General features: G+C 39.7%; 1 protein-coding gene across 2 annotated transcripts in view; it reads right to left on the reverse strand.

Annotated features, from left to right (window-relative positions):
- Window positions 1–1,357: 1,357 nt before the first annotated feature.
- The window catches only part of CHRM3 (cholinergic receptor muscarinic 3), a 264,655-nt gene continuing 250,407 nt past the window's right edge, over window positions 1,358–15,605 (reverse strand). For both annotated transcript variants that reach the window (XM_085298248.1, XM_085298249.1), the window contains one exon: window positions 1,358–3,219. In XM_085298248.1, coding sequence (XP_085154374.1) covers window positions 1,392–3,219 — 1,828 coding nt within the window. In that variant the 3' untranslated portion in view covers window positions 1,358–1,391. The remainder of the gene's footprint in view (window positions 3,220–15,605) is intronic.

A 15,605-nucleotide genomic window follows, 5' to 3' on the forward strand; every position in this document is an offset into this window, starting at 1 on the left:
ACTGATGATTTTTAAAACAGATTCTGGAAGAAAACTCCAACACTTCTCAGCAAGCATCCTTCATGTGCAAAGCAACACAGGATTTCTTCTGCAGAAATCTTTTGCATCGGGAGATCACCAGGGCAGASAGCCCAAGTGTGGGGGCTCCCCCCCAAGTCTGCACAGAGAAAATGACAACTTGACCTCTCAGCCGTGTGCGAGTCCTGGGCACCCTGCATGCCGCAGCCGCTGGGGTGCAATCGGCACAGGGCACCCCGGCGTGAGCACGCGCCCCGGGAGCAGCACMGCCGTCCTCGCACCAGGCAGGAGGCCGGCTAGCAGCCCCGCTCCCTCTGCGGCCACAGCTGTGTGCCGCCCCTGCTCAGCGCGCGTTTGGGCTCGCACCACCCTACAGCCCACGGTGATGAGGACGCTGTGTCTGGCCAAACACAGGGTTTGGTTCCTGCAGATCTTTCAAAGAGGCAGGATCACTCTGGGGAGAGATCTGGTGCTCAGCACTAAGGGTCTAGCGGACATGTGCCCAATATTAAGGGCTGTAGACTGTTAGGTTTACAGGCTATGCTTTGGTTAGCTCCATTTTAAATCTGTGTACACTCTTTTGGTTTCAAAGATAAATTCCAATTTCAGGCAGCAAGTAATGAGAAATATATTAATAAAATGATTCTCTGATTTTTTTTTATTGCATCCATATGYAACAGTGATAGGGGGCCCTTAAAAAAAAAACCTAGACCAATAGTTCACCTCTTTCCTGGTATGTGTGTATTGCAGAGGTGTGAATGTATGTTATGCATACATACACACTCACACACACATATAATATAACATGAGCTGCACACATAGATACTTTGCCATCAGGAGTCAGGGATACAGTTAACAATACACCAGAAGAGGAGTAGACAGGAAGCTCTACTTGGACAACAAGAAGCAATTTTGCAACCTATACAGTGTCTCAAATAATGTCATAATTCTGTTTTGCTAGCTTGCTACGTCTGTACGTGACTTGAATCAAAAGTTGTTGGATTCCTTGGGAACAGAAGAATTGGGCTAGCTAGATGTGCTTACCTGAGATCCCAGAGYTGATTACAATCAAAGAGCTGGGCAGATCAGTAATGGGTTTATAATTGCTATACAGCTTCTTGCAATTTTGTAGGAAAAATTTATTAAGTCTTTCATTCCTTAGTAAAAATGTTGAAGTTTGTTAGTTTTTGCTGAATGCGGATTTGATTTTTTATATTAAACTGGATTTATTAAAAGGATACATAAGCCTGGCAGCTGCTTTCACTTCTTGATGTTTAAATGTTTGAATCAGCACCCTGGAACCGCCCTCCCTCCCCATCCCGTCCCATCCCATCCTCCCTCGTTATTGTTTTATTTGTTTAAAAAATACTATTCTATGAAGCCTCCCTAGGGATCCGCTTGTGAAAAATGACGGACTGCCTTTGCTGATACTGCTGTTTGCGTCGTTTCCGTTTGTCACACTGGCACAGCAGTAACATCTTGAAAGTGGTTCTGAATGTTTTGTTACACAGTGCATAGCACACGGGGTTCACTGTGCTATTGATGTAGCAAAGCCAGTACCCCAGGTTCCAGACAGTTTTGGGGATACAGCTTTTGCAAAAGGTGTTCACCAGAACCATGATGTTATATGGAGTCCAGGTAACGATGAAGGCCAACAAAATGGCACTGAGCGTTTGTGCCGCTTTCTTTTCTTTGATAAGAGACATTCGTTTTCGTTTGGTGATCTGACTTCTGGTCTTCAAGGCAAACTTTTTTGCCAGGGTTGCTTCCTTGAAGGATAAAGGCAAGCCTGCAGATGTCTTGGCCACTGACGAAATGCCATCAGATGCTGTGGCTGACTCTACTGCTGACCCTGGCTGAATTGCAAGCTTTGAAAAGCTCTTTTGGAAACTTCCACCATCCTGAAAACTTTTTGGAGGCTGCAACTTTTTAGGTTTCCTTTCCTTTGACTCTATGTCGGATTTCTGCATTTCATCCCCTGAATCATGCAAATCTTCTGAAGAAGGTAGTTTTGTGGAATTGAGGATGGCGCTGTGACCAGGAAGCTTTAGCACGATCGAATAGATGGCTCTGGTCTCTGCAGCGATGTCTTCTTCGTCGGAGGAGGCTGAATTTTCAAGAGAGGCAGCAGCATCGTTGTTGTTCCAGCTGTCACTGCTGCTGTGCTCTTGGTCCCCCTGGTCTGTGTTGGGTTCCCAGCTCTTCATCGTGAGCCAAAAGTGGCAGCGTCGGTATTTTCTCCGGGAGGAGCGTTTCATGCTCTGCCGTTGCAGCTCGTAGCTGCTACAACTCCGGGAGCTGCCTGTTTGGTGTACAAAACGCGCCGCCTCTGCTTCACTGCCCGAAGCCTGTAGCCCTGCTAACTCTTTGGTGCGTTTCTCAGTCTCCTTGTAGATCCTCCAATACAAAATACTCATAATGGTGACTGGCAAGTAAAAGGCAGCTATGGCAGTGCCAAAAGTGATGATAGGTTCACTTAGAAACTGGATAAAACATTCGCCGGGAGGCACAGTCCTCTCCCCAACAAAATACTGCCAAAACAAGATGGCAGGGGCCCAAAGAACGAAAGAGATGACCCACGCTAAACCAATCATAACTCCAGCCCTTTTGGTTGTTCGTTTGGCTCTATATGTAAGTGGCCTAGTGATGGAAAAATACCTGTCAAAACTTATAACAAGGAGATTCATGACAGAGGCATTACTGGCAACATAGTCAATGGCGAGCCAAAGATCACAGGCCAAGTTTCCCAAAGCCCAGTAGCCCATGATGATGTATGTGGTGTAGAGGTTCATAGAAATAACACCAATGATCAAGTCTGCACAAGCAAGACTCAGCAAGAAGTAGTTGTTGACCGTTTTCAGTTGTTTGTTAACCTTAAATGCAACAATCACTAGGATGTTTCCTATGATGGTCACCAGTGCAAGGATCCCAGTGAGAAAAGCAATCAAAACCACTTGCCAGACAGTGTGTCCACCCAGAGGGTCTTTGCTTGTAGCATTTAGGGATGTATTTGCTGATCTCACAGCGGAGAAGGGAAAACTCTCTGTTGTCTGAGGGAAATCGTAGCTGCCAATGAGCGATGCCGCTTCATCAAGTAGTCCTAGTCCGTGGGAATCTCTGTTCCAGAAGGTGCTCACATTTGCAAACAGGGGGGAGGCTGAACTGTTATTGTGCATGATCATTGTGGCTCTCTGACATAGTCTGAAAACAGAACAAAACAGAAAAACACCCAAGTGAGCAAGTGACGACAGTACATGATTTTTTTTTTTCAAATTCTCATATGCATAAAATCAACCAAGCACTTTGAAAGTTATCATTACAAGCAAAGATGTCTGTGATCCTTTCTAGGTCAAATATATATGTGGTAGTGCTCAACTTACAGCTGTGATTAATCTGGACTCTTTATAATATTTGCATATTGTTTCCTTCAAAATATCCAGTCACAGGATACCTAAAATCCCAAGAGAATTTGAACCCAAAACAGCATGAAAATGGCCCCCTAACTTTTTAGTGGATTGGCCCTGAACCTTACACCTCAACAGCCTGCTATCCCCAGGCCTTCAAAACCCAAATGTCAGACATGTGCGGCTCCACATCCTCCGGGACAGAGTCAGTGCTGGTCCCCAGTGCTCCCGTGGCACTCGCCAAACACAGCTCCAGCCTCAGCTGCCTGCAGCTACAGCTAATGATAAACCCAATATTGTCTCAGCTTTCATTATTTAAAGTATAGATATACAAAGGCAGCTTTGTTTCAGTGTTTGTCAGAGGCTACCACATCCCCTGAGACTGTACAGATCTCTTCATTTTCATTGACATTTTGGCTGTCTGATAAAGGTACTGAAAGTTCTCAGTAGTACTTTTTGCACGTGGCAGTATTCATGGACTAAGGATTTTGTATGTCTAATGATTTCCAAATGTCTTTGGGACAACGCTATTAATAATTTCCTTTGAAAATATGGTCTCTAGAGTCAGGAAAAAATGTTTGGCAGATGTCAGAGCAATCATTAAACACTTTTGGAAAAGAGAAAAAAAGCATAAAAGAGATTCATAATTAACCTTAAACCTTTTCCCCAAGTACTTATGTAAAATGAAGTCACGCGCAGAATAGGAATTTGCATGTCCCTTATTTCATTAACTTCTGTGGTCAAATGACTAGATTCATTTTTAGAAATATTTTTTTTCCTCAAGCAGCAAGAATTCTTATGAAAAAGTCTTCTGCTGATGACAAATATTCAACAAAATATGCTGTGCAACTCAAATGGTTGGTTGTTTTCTAACTGTGAATCACTCCAGACTCAAAATATAACGACATGACTTAATGAGTCAAAATGGGCTGGTGTTACACAAAATATTTAACCAGAAGAGGAATTTTTGTTTTAGGTTCTTAATTAATTTCTACATTCTGTTTTCCCTTGAACTGTACTTGTAGTTTTGTTAGCGAGCCATAAGGGACTACATGATTTTAAATGCTGCAGTTCCTTTGATATACGTAGTAAACGGACCAATACTTAGTTCACTTACCTCATGCACAGTAATTAACATAGAAAACATTTTTAGTGATCTAAAGCAAATGAGATATTAAGTTGCCACTATTATTAATAAAATGTTACAGTGAGGTTGCCTTCCCTAATATAATTCAACCCATTTTTAATGCATTTATCCTTTTATCACATAAGATATTAACATAAATACTAAGAGTCAATATTGCTCTGGGAAATCACACATTTTAACTTCAACTCTTCTCCTGAACAGAGAGATTCTGAATTTGGAGCAACACTAGCAATTTCTTTTTTTTAAAGAAAAGGTAAGAATTCTATAAATGGTAAACTACATTTACTGAAATATAAAATCTAGAAAGGGAAATAAAGTTGTTTTAAATCAAAGTTCTATTTTCTTTGAAAAGTGGATATGAAGGAAATGTTTCTGAACTTTCACATAGAAAGACTCTATACACATTGGTAAAATTTAATTGTCAAGCTGCTCCTCTAAAATATTTACTATTTTATACTATTTCAATTATTCCTTTACTATCAGTAGTACTGATACATTGAGCCATATGATAACAGAAAGTATCTGTATTTTTTTTTCTAGGAATAGGTTTCCAGATAACATACAGATTTTGAAAACAGCTGCTGTTCTAATTGATACAATAAATGCTTATCTTATTTTCTAGATCAAAGTGCCAATCTGCTTTAATACAGAACAAACAGTAGATACTTTGATCTAGGAAAGGAGATGAAATGTTTAAGCTGTACCTAATACTTTACAAACAAAAATAAATTAGACCGTTCTCACCATTATGAAATGAGAACTAATATCAGGATATGACTTACCATGTGAGATATTATTAGGATATATTATTGTTTCATTAATCTTACTAGTACTTTGCTGATAAGAAAATTGAAGTGAAAAATATAAAATTATTTCACAAATGAATTGAAGTTAGCAATTGTTTTTGAAAGAGATTTTTCCAAACTTTTTTCACTTTGGTATATTGTGGAGTGTTTTATCCCAATACTATAAAATTCATTTGTAAATGAAAATTTCATTTTCTCATGGAAAAAATGACATTTTTCACTCACTGTTTATTTTATCAGAAAAGGAAAGACATTCAAAGAGAGCTGTCAGGAATGTTAAGTAGTACATTTGTCTTTAAGTAGATGCATAAGAAGGAAAGACTGCAAAGAAGCAGAAAAGCAAAATAGGAATAGCGGCAGGTAACCTATAATTATGTGTTTTAAAGAATTAGTTATATAAACCTAGGCAGTTAGAACAAATACACAACACTAACTAGTCACACACCTTACACTGATATCATATCACATTGTAACTATAATATTATATATTATAAAAATGACTTAATCCTTTGAAGAAATGTAGAAGTTAAGTAGAATTTCCCATGTTCTCAGTTCAATTTCTCATACTTAGGTACAAATAAAGCTTCTACAACTCAGTCTGTGCTAAACGTTGTATTATATGTGGCTATTGAGATATGTGTTTGTCTGTTTCTATGGCTATCACACACTTCTTCTGCCTGACTGATTCAGACTTTATGGGAAATTTTATTAGAGAATATAAAACAATCAGAGTAACAACTCTTATCAGCTTTATGCAAGATATTTAAGAAGCAAGAAAAGAGAGCATTCAACATATTGAAGACTGGCCCTGAATTTGTACCTAATATATAATAATGCATAATTTGTATCTAATACATATTTCATGCAAGCGTCTTCCAAAGGATTTAGGGCATGAAGAGGAAGTGGTGGGTGGAAGAACGGTGTATGGTGAATGCTCATACCAGTGTGAGTGATGAAACATGACAAGGGGAAGGGAAAGAAGCAAATCCTTTGCTAAAAATGCTGGAAAGAAGGCCACTGGTGTGGGGGGCATTTATCCCTATAATTAAAATATGATTCCAGCAAATCATCCATTTACTGTACACTAAAGAGCCATAGCATTTTACATTTATCTATACCATGATGTGTACCATGACGTTGGCCAAATACCAAATACTCTCCTTAAGAGAACTGTCCCTACCTATTCTAATGATTAGGCAGAGCAAAGTGGTCATCAGTTTTAACATCAGATCAGGAAGATTCCCTGTATACAGCGTACTGGAATGACCAATGTGTTCATTTTTATGAACAAAGCTTAGCTCACAAAGCAAGCATTAACCAACTGAGGTTTCAGCATCTTTAGATATATGGCTAATAAGAAGGTGAAGTCATGAAGATGGCTCTATAAAAAGAAATACACTGAGGTCTATTTCACAAAATGGTTATAAATAAGTGAACAAGAACATACAATTGGACAACAGAATTCTAAAAGAAAGACCAGTATTTTGTGCTTTTCCGAAGATCATCTGTAGGCAAGCTTTTGAAGGCAAGACTTAGAAGAGCATGAATGGATAAAAAGTAAGCTACAGTGTGTAACTTGTTCACTGCGGTCTCTTTCATCTGTACTGCTACGCGATATCTATCTGGTCATCTTTCTTCTTCTTTATCAGTCAAAAATCTACAGACTTGTGAAGCTGCTTCTTTCAAGAAAATCTACGTGAATTTTTCTGAAACAATTTCTCCGTGTACTTGCCCTCTATTAGAGAAGCTGTGGGACAGAATGTATTTTTTCCTTTGTCTCCCCTGGCTATACCACTTCCGACTATGAAGCTCGTTTAGTTCAGGTCACCAAACACACACAACACATCCTCATGGATTTGTCTCACACTGCTTCAAAGAAGCTGCAGAAGTCAAACTTGCACGGTGCAAGATAGACTCATCCCACCTACGCTGCTGAGATGAAAGTCTGCAGAAAGGCATTTGCAAAAAGGCAGTCGGAGGGCCTGGGTGGGAACCACTCTTGTTTTTCATTCAAACCTCTTCACACATGCTCATACCAACTCTACTCCTTTGCCTTGACCAAAAAGGACCATTTACACATGGTATATCTATACAAATGGAGATCTCACATATTCAAAAATCATCAATGAAGGCAATGGAAACCTAATGTACAATAGCATTCTCCTTTGAAGGAGATGATGAAGCACTACTCACTGAATGCATGAAACAAAAACACTGTTCAGTTGCGAGTGACCGCTCACGAGCAACCACTTAACCACTTCCGCAGGTGACTGTTTGCCGCTTGTCTGCCGAGGGATTGTCTCGCACATTGCTTGTGGGGCAGGGTGGCTGCTCACAGCGAAACGGAAGTCTTCGCATCAAACAGGATCCGTGGAAAACCTCATTTTTGCAGTGTTACGTTTAGGAAGYCGAGACATCTTTTATAGCGCTTTCAGACGGGTGAGGTCACAGCAGCATGAGAGATCTGCAATGACTGTGCTTGCCAACTATACGCCAGATACGATTAGTGTTGTAGGGTGCAGACCTTCCTTCACTAACATTAGGGGCAGAGAGTGGGAGATGAAAGGCATAAAGCATCCCCTCCTCACACATACACTTAGAAAAACTCTACAAGGTTTCATGCCTGTTTAAGTGTTGTCTGAGAAGTCTGAAAGGTATTATTTAGCTCAGTTGGTTAGAGCGTGGTGCTTCTAATGTCAAGGTCATGGGCTACGCTGAGGGTTGAACTAGATGATCTCCACAGGTCCCTTCCAACCTTACCATTCTATGATTGCTATGATTATTTGCTTATTATGCTCTGTTGTTGCTGTGTGAGGGATAGCAGGGAGCAAACATGGAACTTATTTCTTTAATCATGTGTTTCATATTCATATTCAGCATTTACAAAATCTAACGTTTGGCACCAGAGTTACCCGATTTGCCTCCTTTGCTGCCCTGCCGTCAGTGGAGGGCAATGTCCTGTCGTGAGGGCGACAGAGGCTGAGCTGGCCCCAGCGCTGCAGCCCCTGGTTCCTGCCAGGCCCACCGAAAGGCACCTGGGCTGTGGGAAGAGCCTCTCTTATTCCTTGGTTTTCCAATCCATTTCCCCTTTACTTGCACGTGGAGGTCTATTTTGGTGGTGCCCAACTGCATCTGCAGCCTCCATCTGTGTCCTACTTGCTTACGTTGCATTTACCTTTACAATATTCACTCTTCCAAACACCTTACTGTGTGTAATGTTGCTTCACTGAAGGTTTTTATATTATGGTAAAAACATAACTTTGAATACTGATATGTTCTAATGGCTAGTACATATTGATTTCAGTGGAAACATCTGCTTATTTACACAGCTATATAAATAAGAATAAATATTGTGCTACCATTAGGCCCGGAAAAGAAAAAAACTCAGGCTGCATTTCAAACATCCAGATGTGCATATCTGATCCCTCGCGTTTAGGACTTTCATCTAAGCTGAATCTGCTGCCTAACTGCAGAATTCCCTTGCATAYTTTTTCCAAATACATTTTATAAATAACAAATCAAAATCCTGGTCTGCACGATTAAAAGGACAGTGATTTTAACAGATACCTGTGCTTACTGAACAAGGGCAGCTGTGTGATTTATTGCTTATTCCATAGACTCRGTGCCTCAACACACATTCGCCTCATGACTTTTAGTTTCAGAGAAATCCTGTTCTGAAATCCTCTAAGACGCGTCCAGGTAGAACCTTTGGAAGTGAGCTGCCGAGCTCAGGCCTGACACAACCTAAGCCGAGGGACTGGTCCGACACTGGTAAAGCAGCAGAGCGCCTTAAGCACCTGGCCCGGTCACCCGCTGGCACGTGCACTCAGCGGGTGTTTTCCCAAGGGCTCCCACGAACAAAGTGAAGCCCCGGAAAGCCTGACGTGGGAAGYGCCCACGATTTTTGAGCTGTGGAAAACCAAAACAAATTAGGTCCTGCTCCATTAAGATTAAATATTGGCTAATCAGACGTTGCTGTTAAAAGTAAGAGGTGCCTTCTTGGGGAGACAGGACATTATTTAACCCCCCAGCCAGCTGCTCTGCCAGGGAGGTTTGTTAACATTACGTGCCGTTTGCCTAATGGATACTGGAGGAAACGGCCATGTGGTCCAAAAAGTGGTCAGACTTACAGCCAAATACTGATAGTTTTACTTGTTTAGACCCCTCCAACTTCAGGACAGTAGGTTCACTGTAGGTATCTGGGGCCTGGGCGCTTTGGCYGCAGGGTTGGTTAGCAGGCTGAATTTAAACATGAAGCTAGATCGAAATGAAAGAAGAAAAAGCCRCATAATTATCTTGTTTATGCATTATAAGGGCATTTTTTTCCTTTGGGGAAAAAAACTAACCTTCATAGAGACTTCTTCATTTTACTATTTATAAAACTTTTAACACAGTATTACTTAATATTTTGTTATTTATTATGATATTGAATCCCAATCCTGATTTAAAACTTCGCTGCACGCATTTCTGTGTACATACTCGACTGTCTGCTTACAGAAGGCCAGCCATTGACTCCACGGGCAATACTCTCAAAGACATACTTAAAGATCATATGTTAAAATATGGCCATGGAAAATAAAAGATCATGAATTCTTAACCTTAACTACATTTTCCTCCTAGATAGTGTTAAATGCTTATCAACAGAACATTTTGAATACGCACGAAAAATACGTGTCTACACATGCAAAAAAATGAAGTTTTCTAAGTGAATTTTTCCTTTACTAAACACTCCATTACTCTATAAAAAATAATCATGTCTGAGCAAATTAATATCAAGAAGCAAGAGCCTGTTATCAAGCACATGTCAGATAAGACAGGAAGCCCTTTGTAAATCTTACTATATTTGCTTTCCAATCCTACTTTAAGTAATCTTTGGATATGTTTAAAATCAATATTTAATGTGAATATCAACCTTTGAGAATATTTACAGAGCAACAGACCTCATCAGCAGGCCTCTTTAACAAAGCTGTTTCAAAACAAAGTAATCAATTGGTTATGCAATAAAAATAGATATATTTTTGTTTTAAATCTGTCCCACTGGCACAAAATACCATCAGAGAAACCTGGAAATGAAAGTATGGAAATTTTTCAAATATCAGAGAAGACAGAGAGCCTGGACACTGAACTTTAAGGAGGATACCTGAAAAACTCTTCTCAATTTCATTTGTCTGTAAGAAGAAAATGAAATGACAAAATTCTGTCAAGCCCTGAAGCCAGAAAATTGAAAATTTCTTTTTCTGGAAATCTTTTTAAAGGAGGGAAAACAAATAAGACAAAAAGCATAAATAAAAACTCAGACTGTAGTTTTCATTTTTTTTTGCCATTTCAAAACCTATGTTTTTTTCCTTGGGAAAGTGATTTCATTTTCTGTCAACTTCAAGCTGAAACTCAGATTTTTTTGACAAACGCTGCTGAGAGCAAATGAGATAAGAGATATGCTGTGTTATTTATTTAGGGAAAATCATAGGAGAATTTGTGTTTACATCTAGGTCTAGCAAAGAGCTATCAAAGCCGCCAGTCCAGATGTCAATTTTTACTTGGCTTCAGGTCCTGTTATATGAAACATTATTTAAATCTGGTAACTACCATGAGTTCAAAGTTCTCTTGAGCATGACAGAAACCTAAACCATTTGAAATTGCAGTTTTGCGGAACACTACATTTTRTACTGTCTAACGCATTGCACGCAGGTGCTAAATATAAACGCCACCTAATACAGCTTTTGTTAAGGAGAGGTAGTTTGGCAATTTTACAGAAGATGGAATAATGTAGCTTGAACAGTATTAGGAATTAGCACTCTGTTAAAGGAAATTTATTGTTGTTCCCCCTGTTGCTTGAAATATTATTGCTACCTACCACAGCAAAACCAACACTCCTACACTGCACAGATGGTTTACTTAAAAAGTGGAAAGAAAGAATTATTGAGAGGTTTCAGCTAGAGGAAGAAATTGCTAAGAAATAGCTGTCAATCAGTGAAATCTATGCAGATATTTGGACACAGGAACTATTTATACTGAAATGGAAATTTTACATAGTTTTACGTTGTGTGTCAGAACATTATGTTATTAATCACATTGTTTATTATTTGTTCTAAATAGCACTTTAAGTCACACAATTATGTAAGTTTTTTAAATAGTTTAGTTTGGTCCCAAGTGCAAATACTTCAGCAGTGAAACAGCAAAATATTTCCCAAGTGAAGTAGAAAAAAGTTAGTCAGATAATGGAYATTTTCAGTGCATTTATGTATTTAATTATAATTTGGAAATTCCTGATTTTGAGGTTTGGAAATATTCCTTCATTTTGATAACCTGATCAAAGTATAAAAGCATATGAAATGTGCTAGTGATTCACTAAGAACTGGAGTTATTGCCGGGGGGAGAAGAGAGCTCTCTGAGGACTGGTGCTGTGCGTGTCCTTTCTGTAACTTATGCTACTTTAATAAAACCACAAGCGAAATGCAGTGATACAGTTGAAATGAAAAATGTTTATGTTAATGGAACACTTTGCTACTAAATCAAATAGAAAAAGGCAAAATTCTTTGTTTCCACATTTCACTGTAAATATTTGCATCAGTACCGACACCAAGTTTCATTATTCTCCYGTTATCTCTTTAAGTAGTTTAAAAGTGTGGTACAATACCCACTAGGTGGCACAGCAGTTATTCAGAAGCAAAGATCTGGAATTGCAAAAAAAATTTTAAGTAGTCTCTTATAGCCTACATATGTAAGTGGAAATTATAACCAATTAAATTATATCTATTCTGTGATAGGGACAGTAGCTCAAACAAATGCATAAAATCCAAATATTCTAAAACTAGTAAGATAGCATAAGTCTGAATCAAACTAAGAGCGAAATTACCAACAACTATTTTGTGCTGTATCCTGACTTAATTTCCCTTTTTCCTGAAATGGACACAACGGAAAGTCCTGGTGGAATCCTGTAACTTAATCAAATCGGTCTGTTCCAAATTCAAACTCCCTGTATGTACGCTGTAAGGTACATAAAGTCCCTTGGAAACCAATGGTAGCAGACACTGGAAGTTTTAATAAATGTAAGTAATTATTATTTAATCATATACAGACAAGGTATTAAATAMTATTATCAATGATATAATCTTTTTTAGGGTTTGTTCCCAATTTTTTTACTTGTTTGCTTTTTCCAGCTACAAAGCAACATAAACGGAGATATGACCAATGAAAACAGTCCTGATGGGGATGCTCAGAGAGGTAGGAGATCCTACTGAGTTTATTTTGAGTTATCCTACATAATGGCTGTTAGTAACCCCTGTGACAGGTTCCTCTTCCAGCTAGCATTTCATCACGTTGCTATATCTTTATTTGCTTGAATATCTGAGTTTTTTGCCTACCTGAAATATATCCTGAGAATTTACAGTTTTACAACTATACTCTTGCAATTCTGGTATAAGGATTATATATAAACATTCAGGACAAAGGAAGGTTAATAAGTTCAATGCGGAACTGAAGTCCATCCTCACATCTGTCGCAGGATTTCCACACCGTACAGGAGGAGTCACGTACTCRGATCTTTAAAGTAACACCACCTTACTTTGAAAGGACACTGAAGTTGAACTTAGTAATGCACAGGCATTCCTTAATTCCTGCATTTGCAATTTTACAAAATGAAGACCTTGACCTCTGTCTTTGCAGGTTTTTRTCTTCAAGCTTCTAAAATGTTCAAATCGTTCTGTCAAAAGAAAGACCATTTTTTAATTCAGTAACTGTGTATCTACTGCCCTACAAATTTTGCACTCACTACATAGCTAATACACTCATGGTTTTCTGCATTCCTTCCTGGCTGCTGTTTTTTAGGTTTCATCCATTTTGATGTGAAAAATAGAAAAACGTGGAGATTTAACTACATTAGGCATAAAGGTTGCTATCTAAGTAACATAGTTTTGCTTATAAACTAAGAAGGTAAAATGGACTAATGATCATCTGTATTTACTCTGTCAAGCCTAAAAATTCTGTATTCTGCAAGCCCATCAAAGTCTGGGATAATCGACAAAAAACACTCACGAGGAGTCCTAGCTAAATTAGAAGGAAACAATTTTCCYTATTCTTGACAGGTCGGTCAGATGGCAGGTGGAACATGGAAAGGAAGTGGAAAGCTAGAAGAAAGAGAATCTGCACCTAGAAAAACCCTCTCCCGCTCTAAAAGGTCAGAGGAATTTCAATGCTTACAGTAAGAACAGGGATGCATGCTGCACGCGATTTCACTGCCTCCATTGGCCCACATCAGAAGTATTAATGCTTCRTTAAGTATTAAGTATTTCCTTCCATCCCTCTGCCTTTTATCTTCCAGTTGCCCCACTTTTATCCTTTGGTTTGGCAGTGAGCTGTATTTCCAGGTTGCTGTGGGTCTATCTGACCAATTCTTTTTCGGATCAGAAAACAAATCCCATTTTGGCTGGCATTCAGGAGGGATTTTTTAGTTTGTTTGTTTGTTTTTATTAACCTTTCTTGGCAGTTCTGTAGTGATACACAYGGGTAAAAAAGCCTAAGACTGCGAAATCTTAATAAAGTAAGTGCCTGCTGCTACCTGTGGGCAGATTGCAGACGCRGCAAATGGATGCAGATGTTTGCTGGGGGCAACGGAGAAAGGGAAACCTGAAGTTGCTGCTCTTTTTGCAGAAGAAAGGACTTAAATGTAGAACAGCCAGTGTCGGTTCTTTCTCCTGTGCACCTGCGTGCCCCCAGCAACAGCTCTCGGAGACTTTTTAAGTCGAGTACGGCTGGCGCAGCCCCATTTGCAGGCGYTGTGAGATGGTTACCCACGTTCACAGAGAGGCTTGTCCTCAGGGCCGAGATATGCCCCCTCCAGAGGCTGTCCTGAGCCTGGGGGCTCCTTGCAAGAGGAACTGCAGCAAGATTTTGCACCAGAAGCCTGAGCTAATGGGTGAAAAGCGAATGGAAGCTGCACTTGCTTGCCAACGTGTGTGTGTCAGACCTTCTGGGGCCCTGCATGAAATGTCACTGGGCAAACAACAGCAAACTGGATGAAGATAAAAAGGGACACATTATCAAATCTGCTGGAAGGAATGACTTGAGAGAGGGTAAAACTACTGAACAGGTAAAGCGTGGTAAAAAGATGGCTAAGAGGCAATCTGATCACTCCCTTCGYGAATCCAAACAGCCAGCGCTGACGGCAGGGAGAGTACGCAGGAAACCGTCTGGTTGGAACAAGGAGTCTTGTAGCTAAATGTAGCAACAAAATCACTTCAGGTAAAAGGACATTTCCATTAGCTGGAAGCAGCAATTCCCTGTCATCAGTTCCCGTGTTAGTCCTCACGGCTTGCCCTGCAAGCAGGCAAGGCCATTACCAGCCACAGCTACAGCTACGAGAGGGGTCTAGAAGCGACGGAGTGAACATATCAGGAGGAGCTAGAGCTTGTAACAGCCTTCTAGGAAAATCATGCTCACTGATGAATTATTCAAAATTAAGCAAGAAGATTTGTGTGAGAGGTATTTGTTCGCAGAAAAGATTTAAAGCTATTAGACTCTCCTCCTCAAATCTATGATGTAAAAATGAGATCATACATCAGACTGCATAGTCATGACAAAAAAAATATGTTTAGTAAAATCAAAATGTCAAAATGTACCAAGTTACTAAGCTGCAATTGCCCCTTTTGCCAAAGACTATACAGAGAAGCAAAGCAGCCACATGCCCCCTGTACACAGGCTTAGGAAGTCTCTCTTTGGTACCTGCTCTATGTTGTGTTACATTTTTAACACTGCTTTCTTGATATTCACACTAATTACCTCACCATTTGTATGTAAGCACCCTACTTTTCAGCCATGAATTCCCAATCTGTCCACGTCTATATGTCAGTAGCAGGATCAAATTCCAGAGGCCAAAATAGTTTGCAGGTGCCACTAACATATGCCAGGCACTTGCCAGCTTTAGCAATGAATAAACTGCCCCTGCCTTAAAGGACCTACATTTTAGTGTGTCATGGCACAAAGAGAAATTCAAAGGGCAGGAAAGCAAAGACAAAGGTGCTTACAGAGCAAGACCAGCACACAGAACTGTTTTGCCGTATGTTAGAAATGGATCAGTGTTGCATTTCTCCTATGTGTGGCAGCAAAAGCGCCAGCCATGACCTTAGTGAAGAGGAATAAAAAGCCACACTGCCTCCTAGACTTTCAGGCACCAAAACCTCACATTAAAAAACAAAACAAAACAAAACAAAACAAAACAAAAAATCCCTCACT

This window comes from Rhea americana, unplaced genomic scaffold (genome assembly GCF_003343005.1).
Source record: "Rhea americana isolate MKP2758 unplaced genomic scaffold, rheAme1 scaffold_137, whole genome shotgun sequence".
In the NCBI taxonomy this organism is placed as follows: domain Eukaryota; kingdom Metazoa; phylum Chordata; class Aves; order Rheiformes; family Rheidae; genus Rhea; species Rhea americana.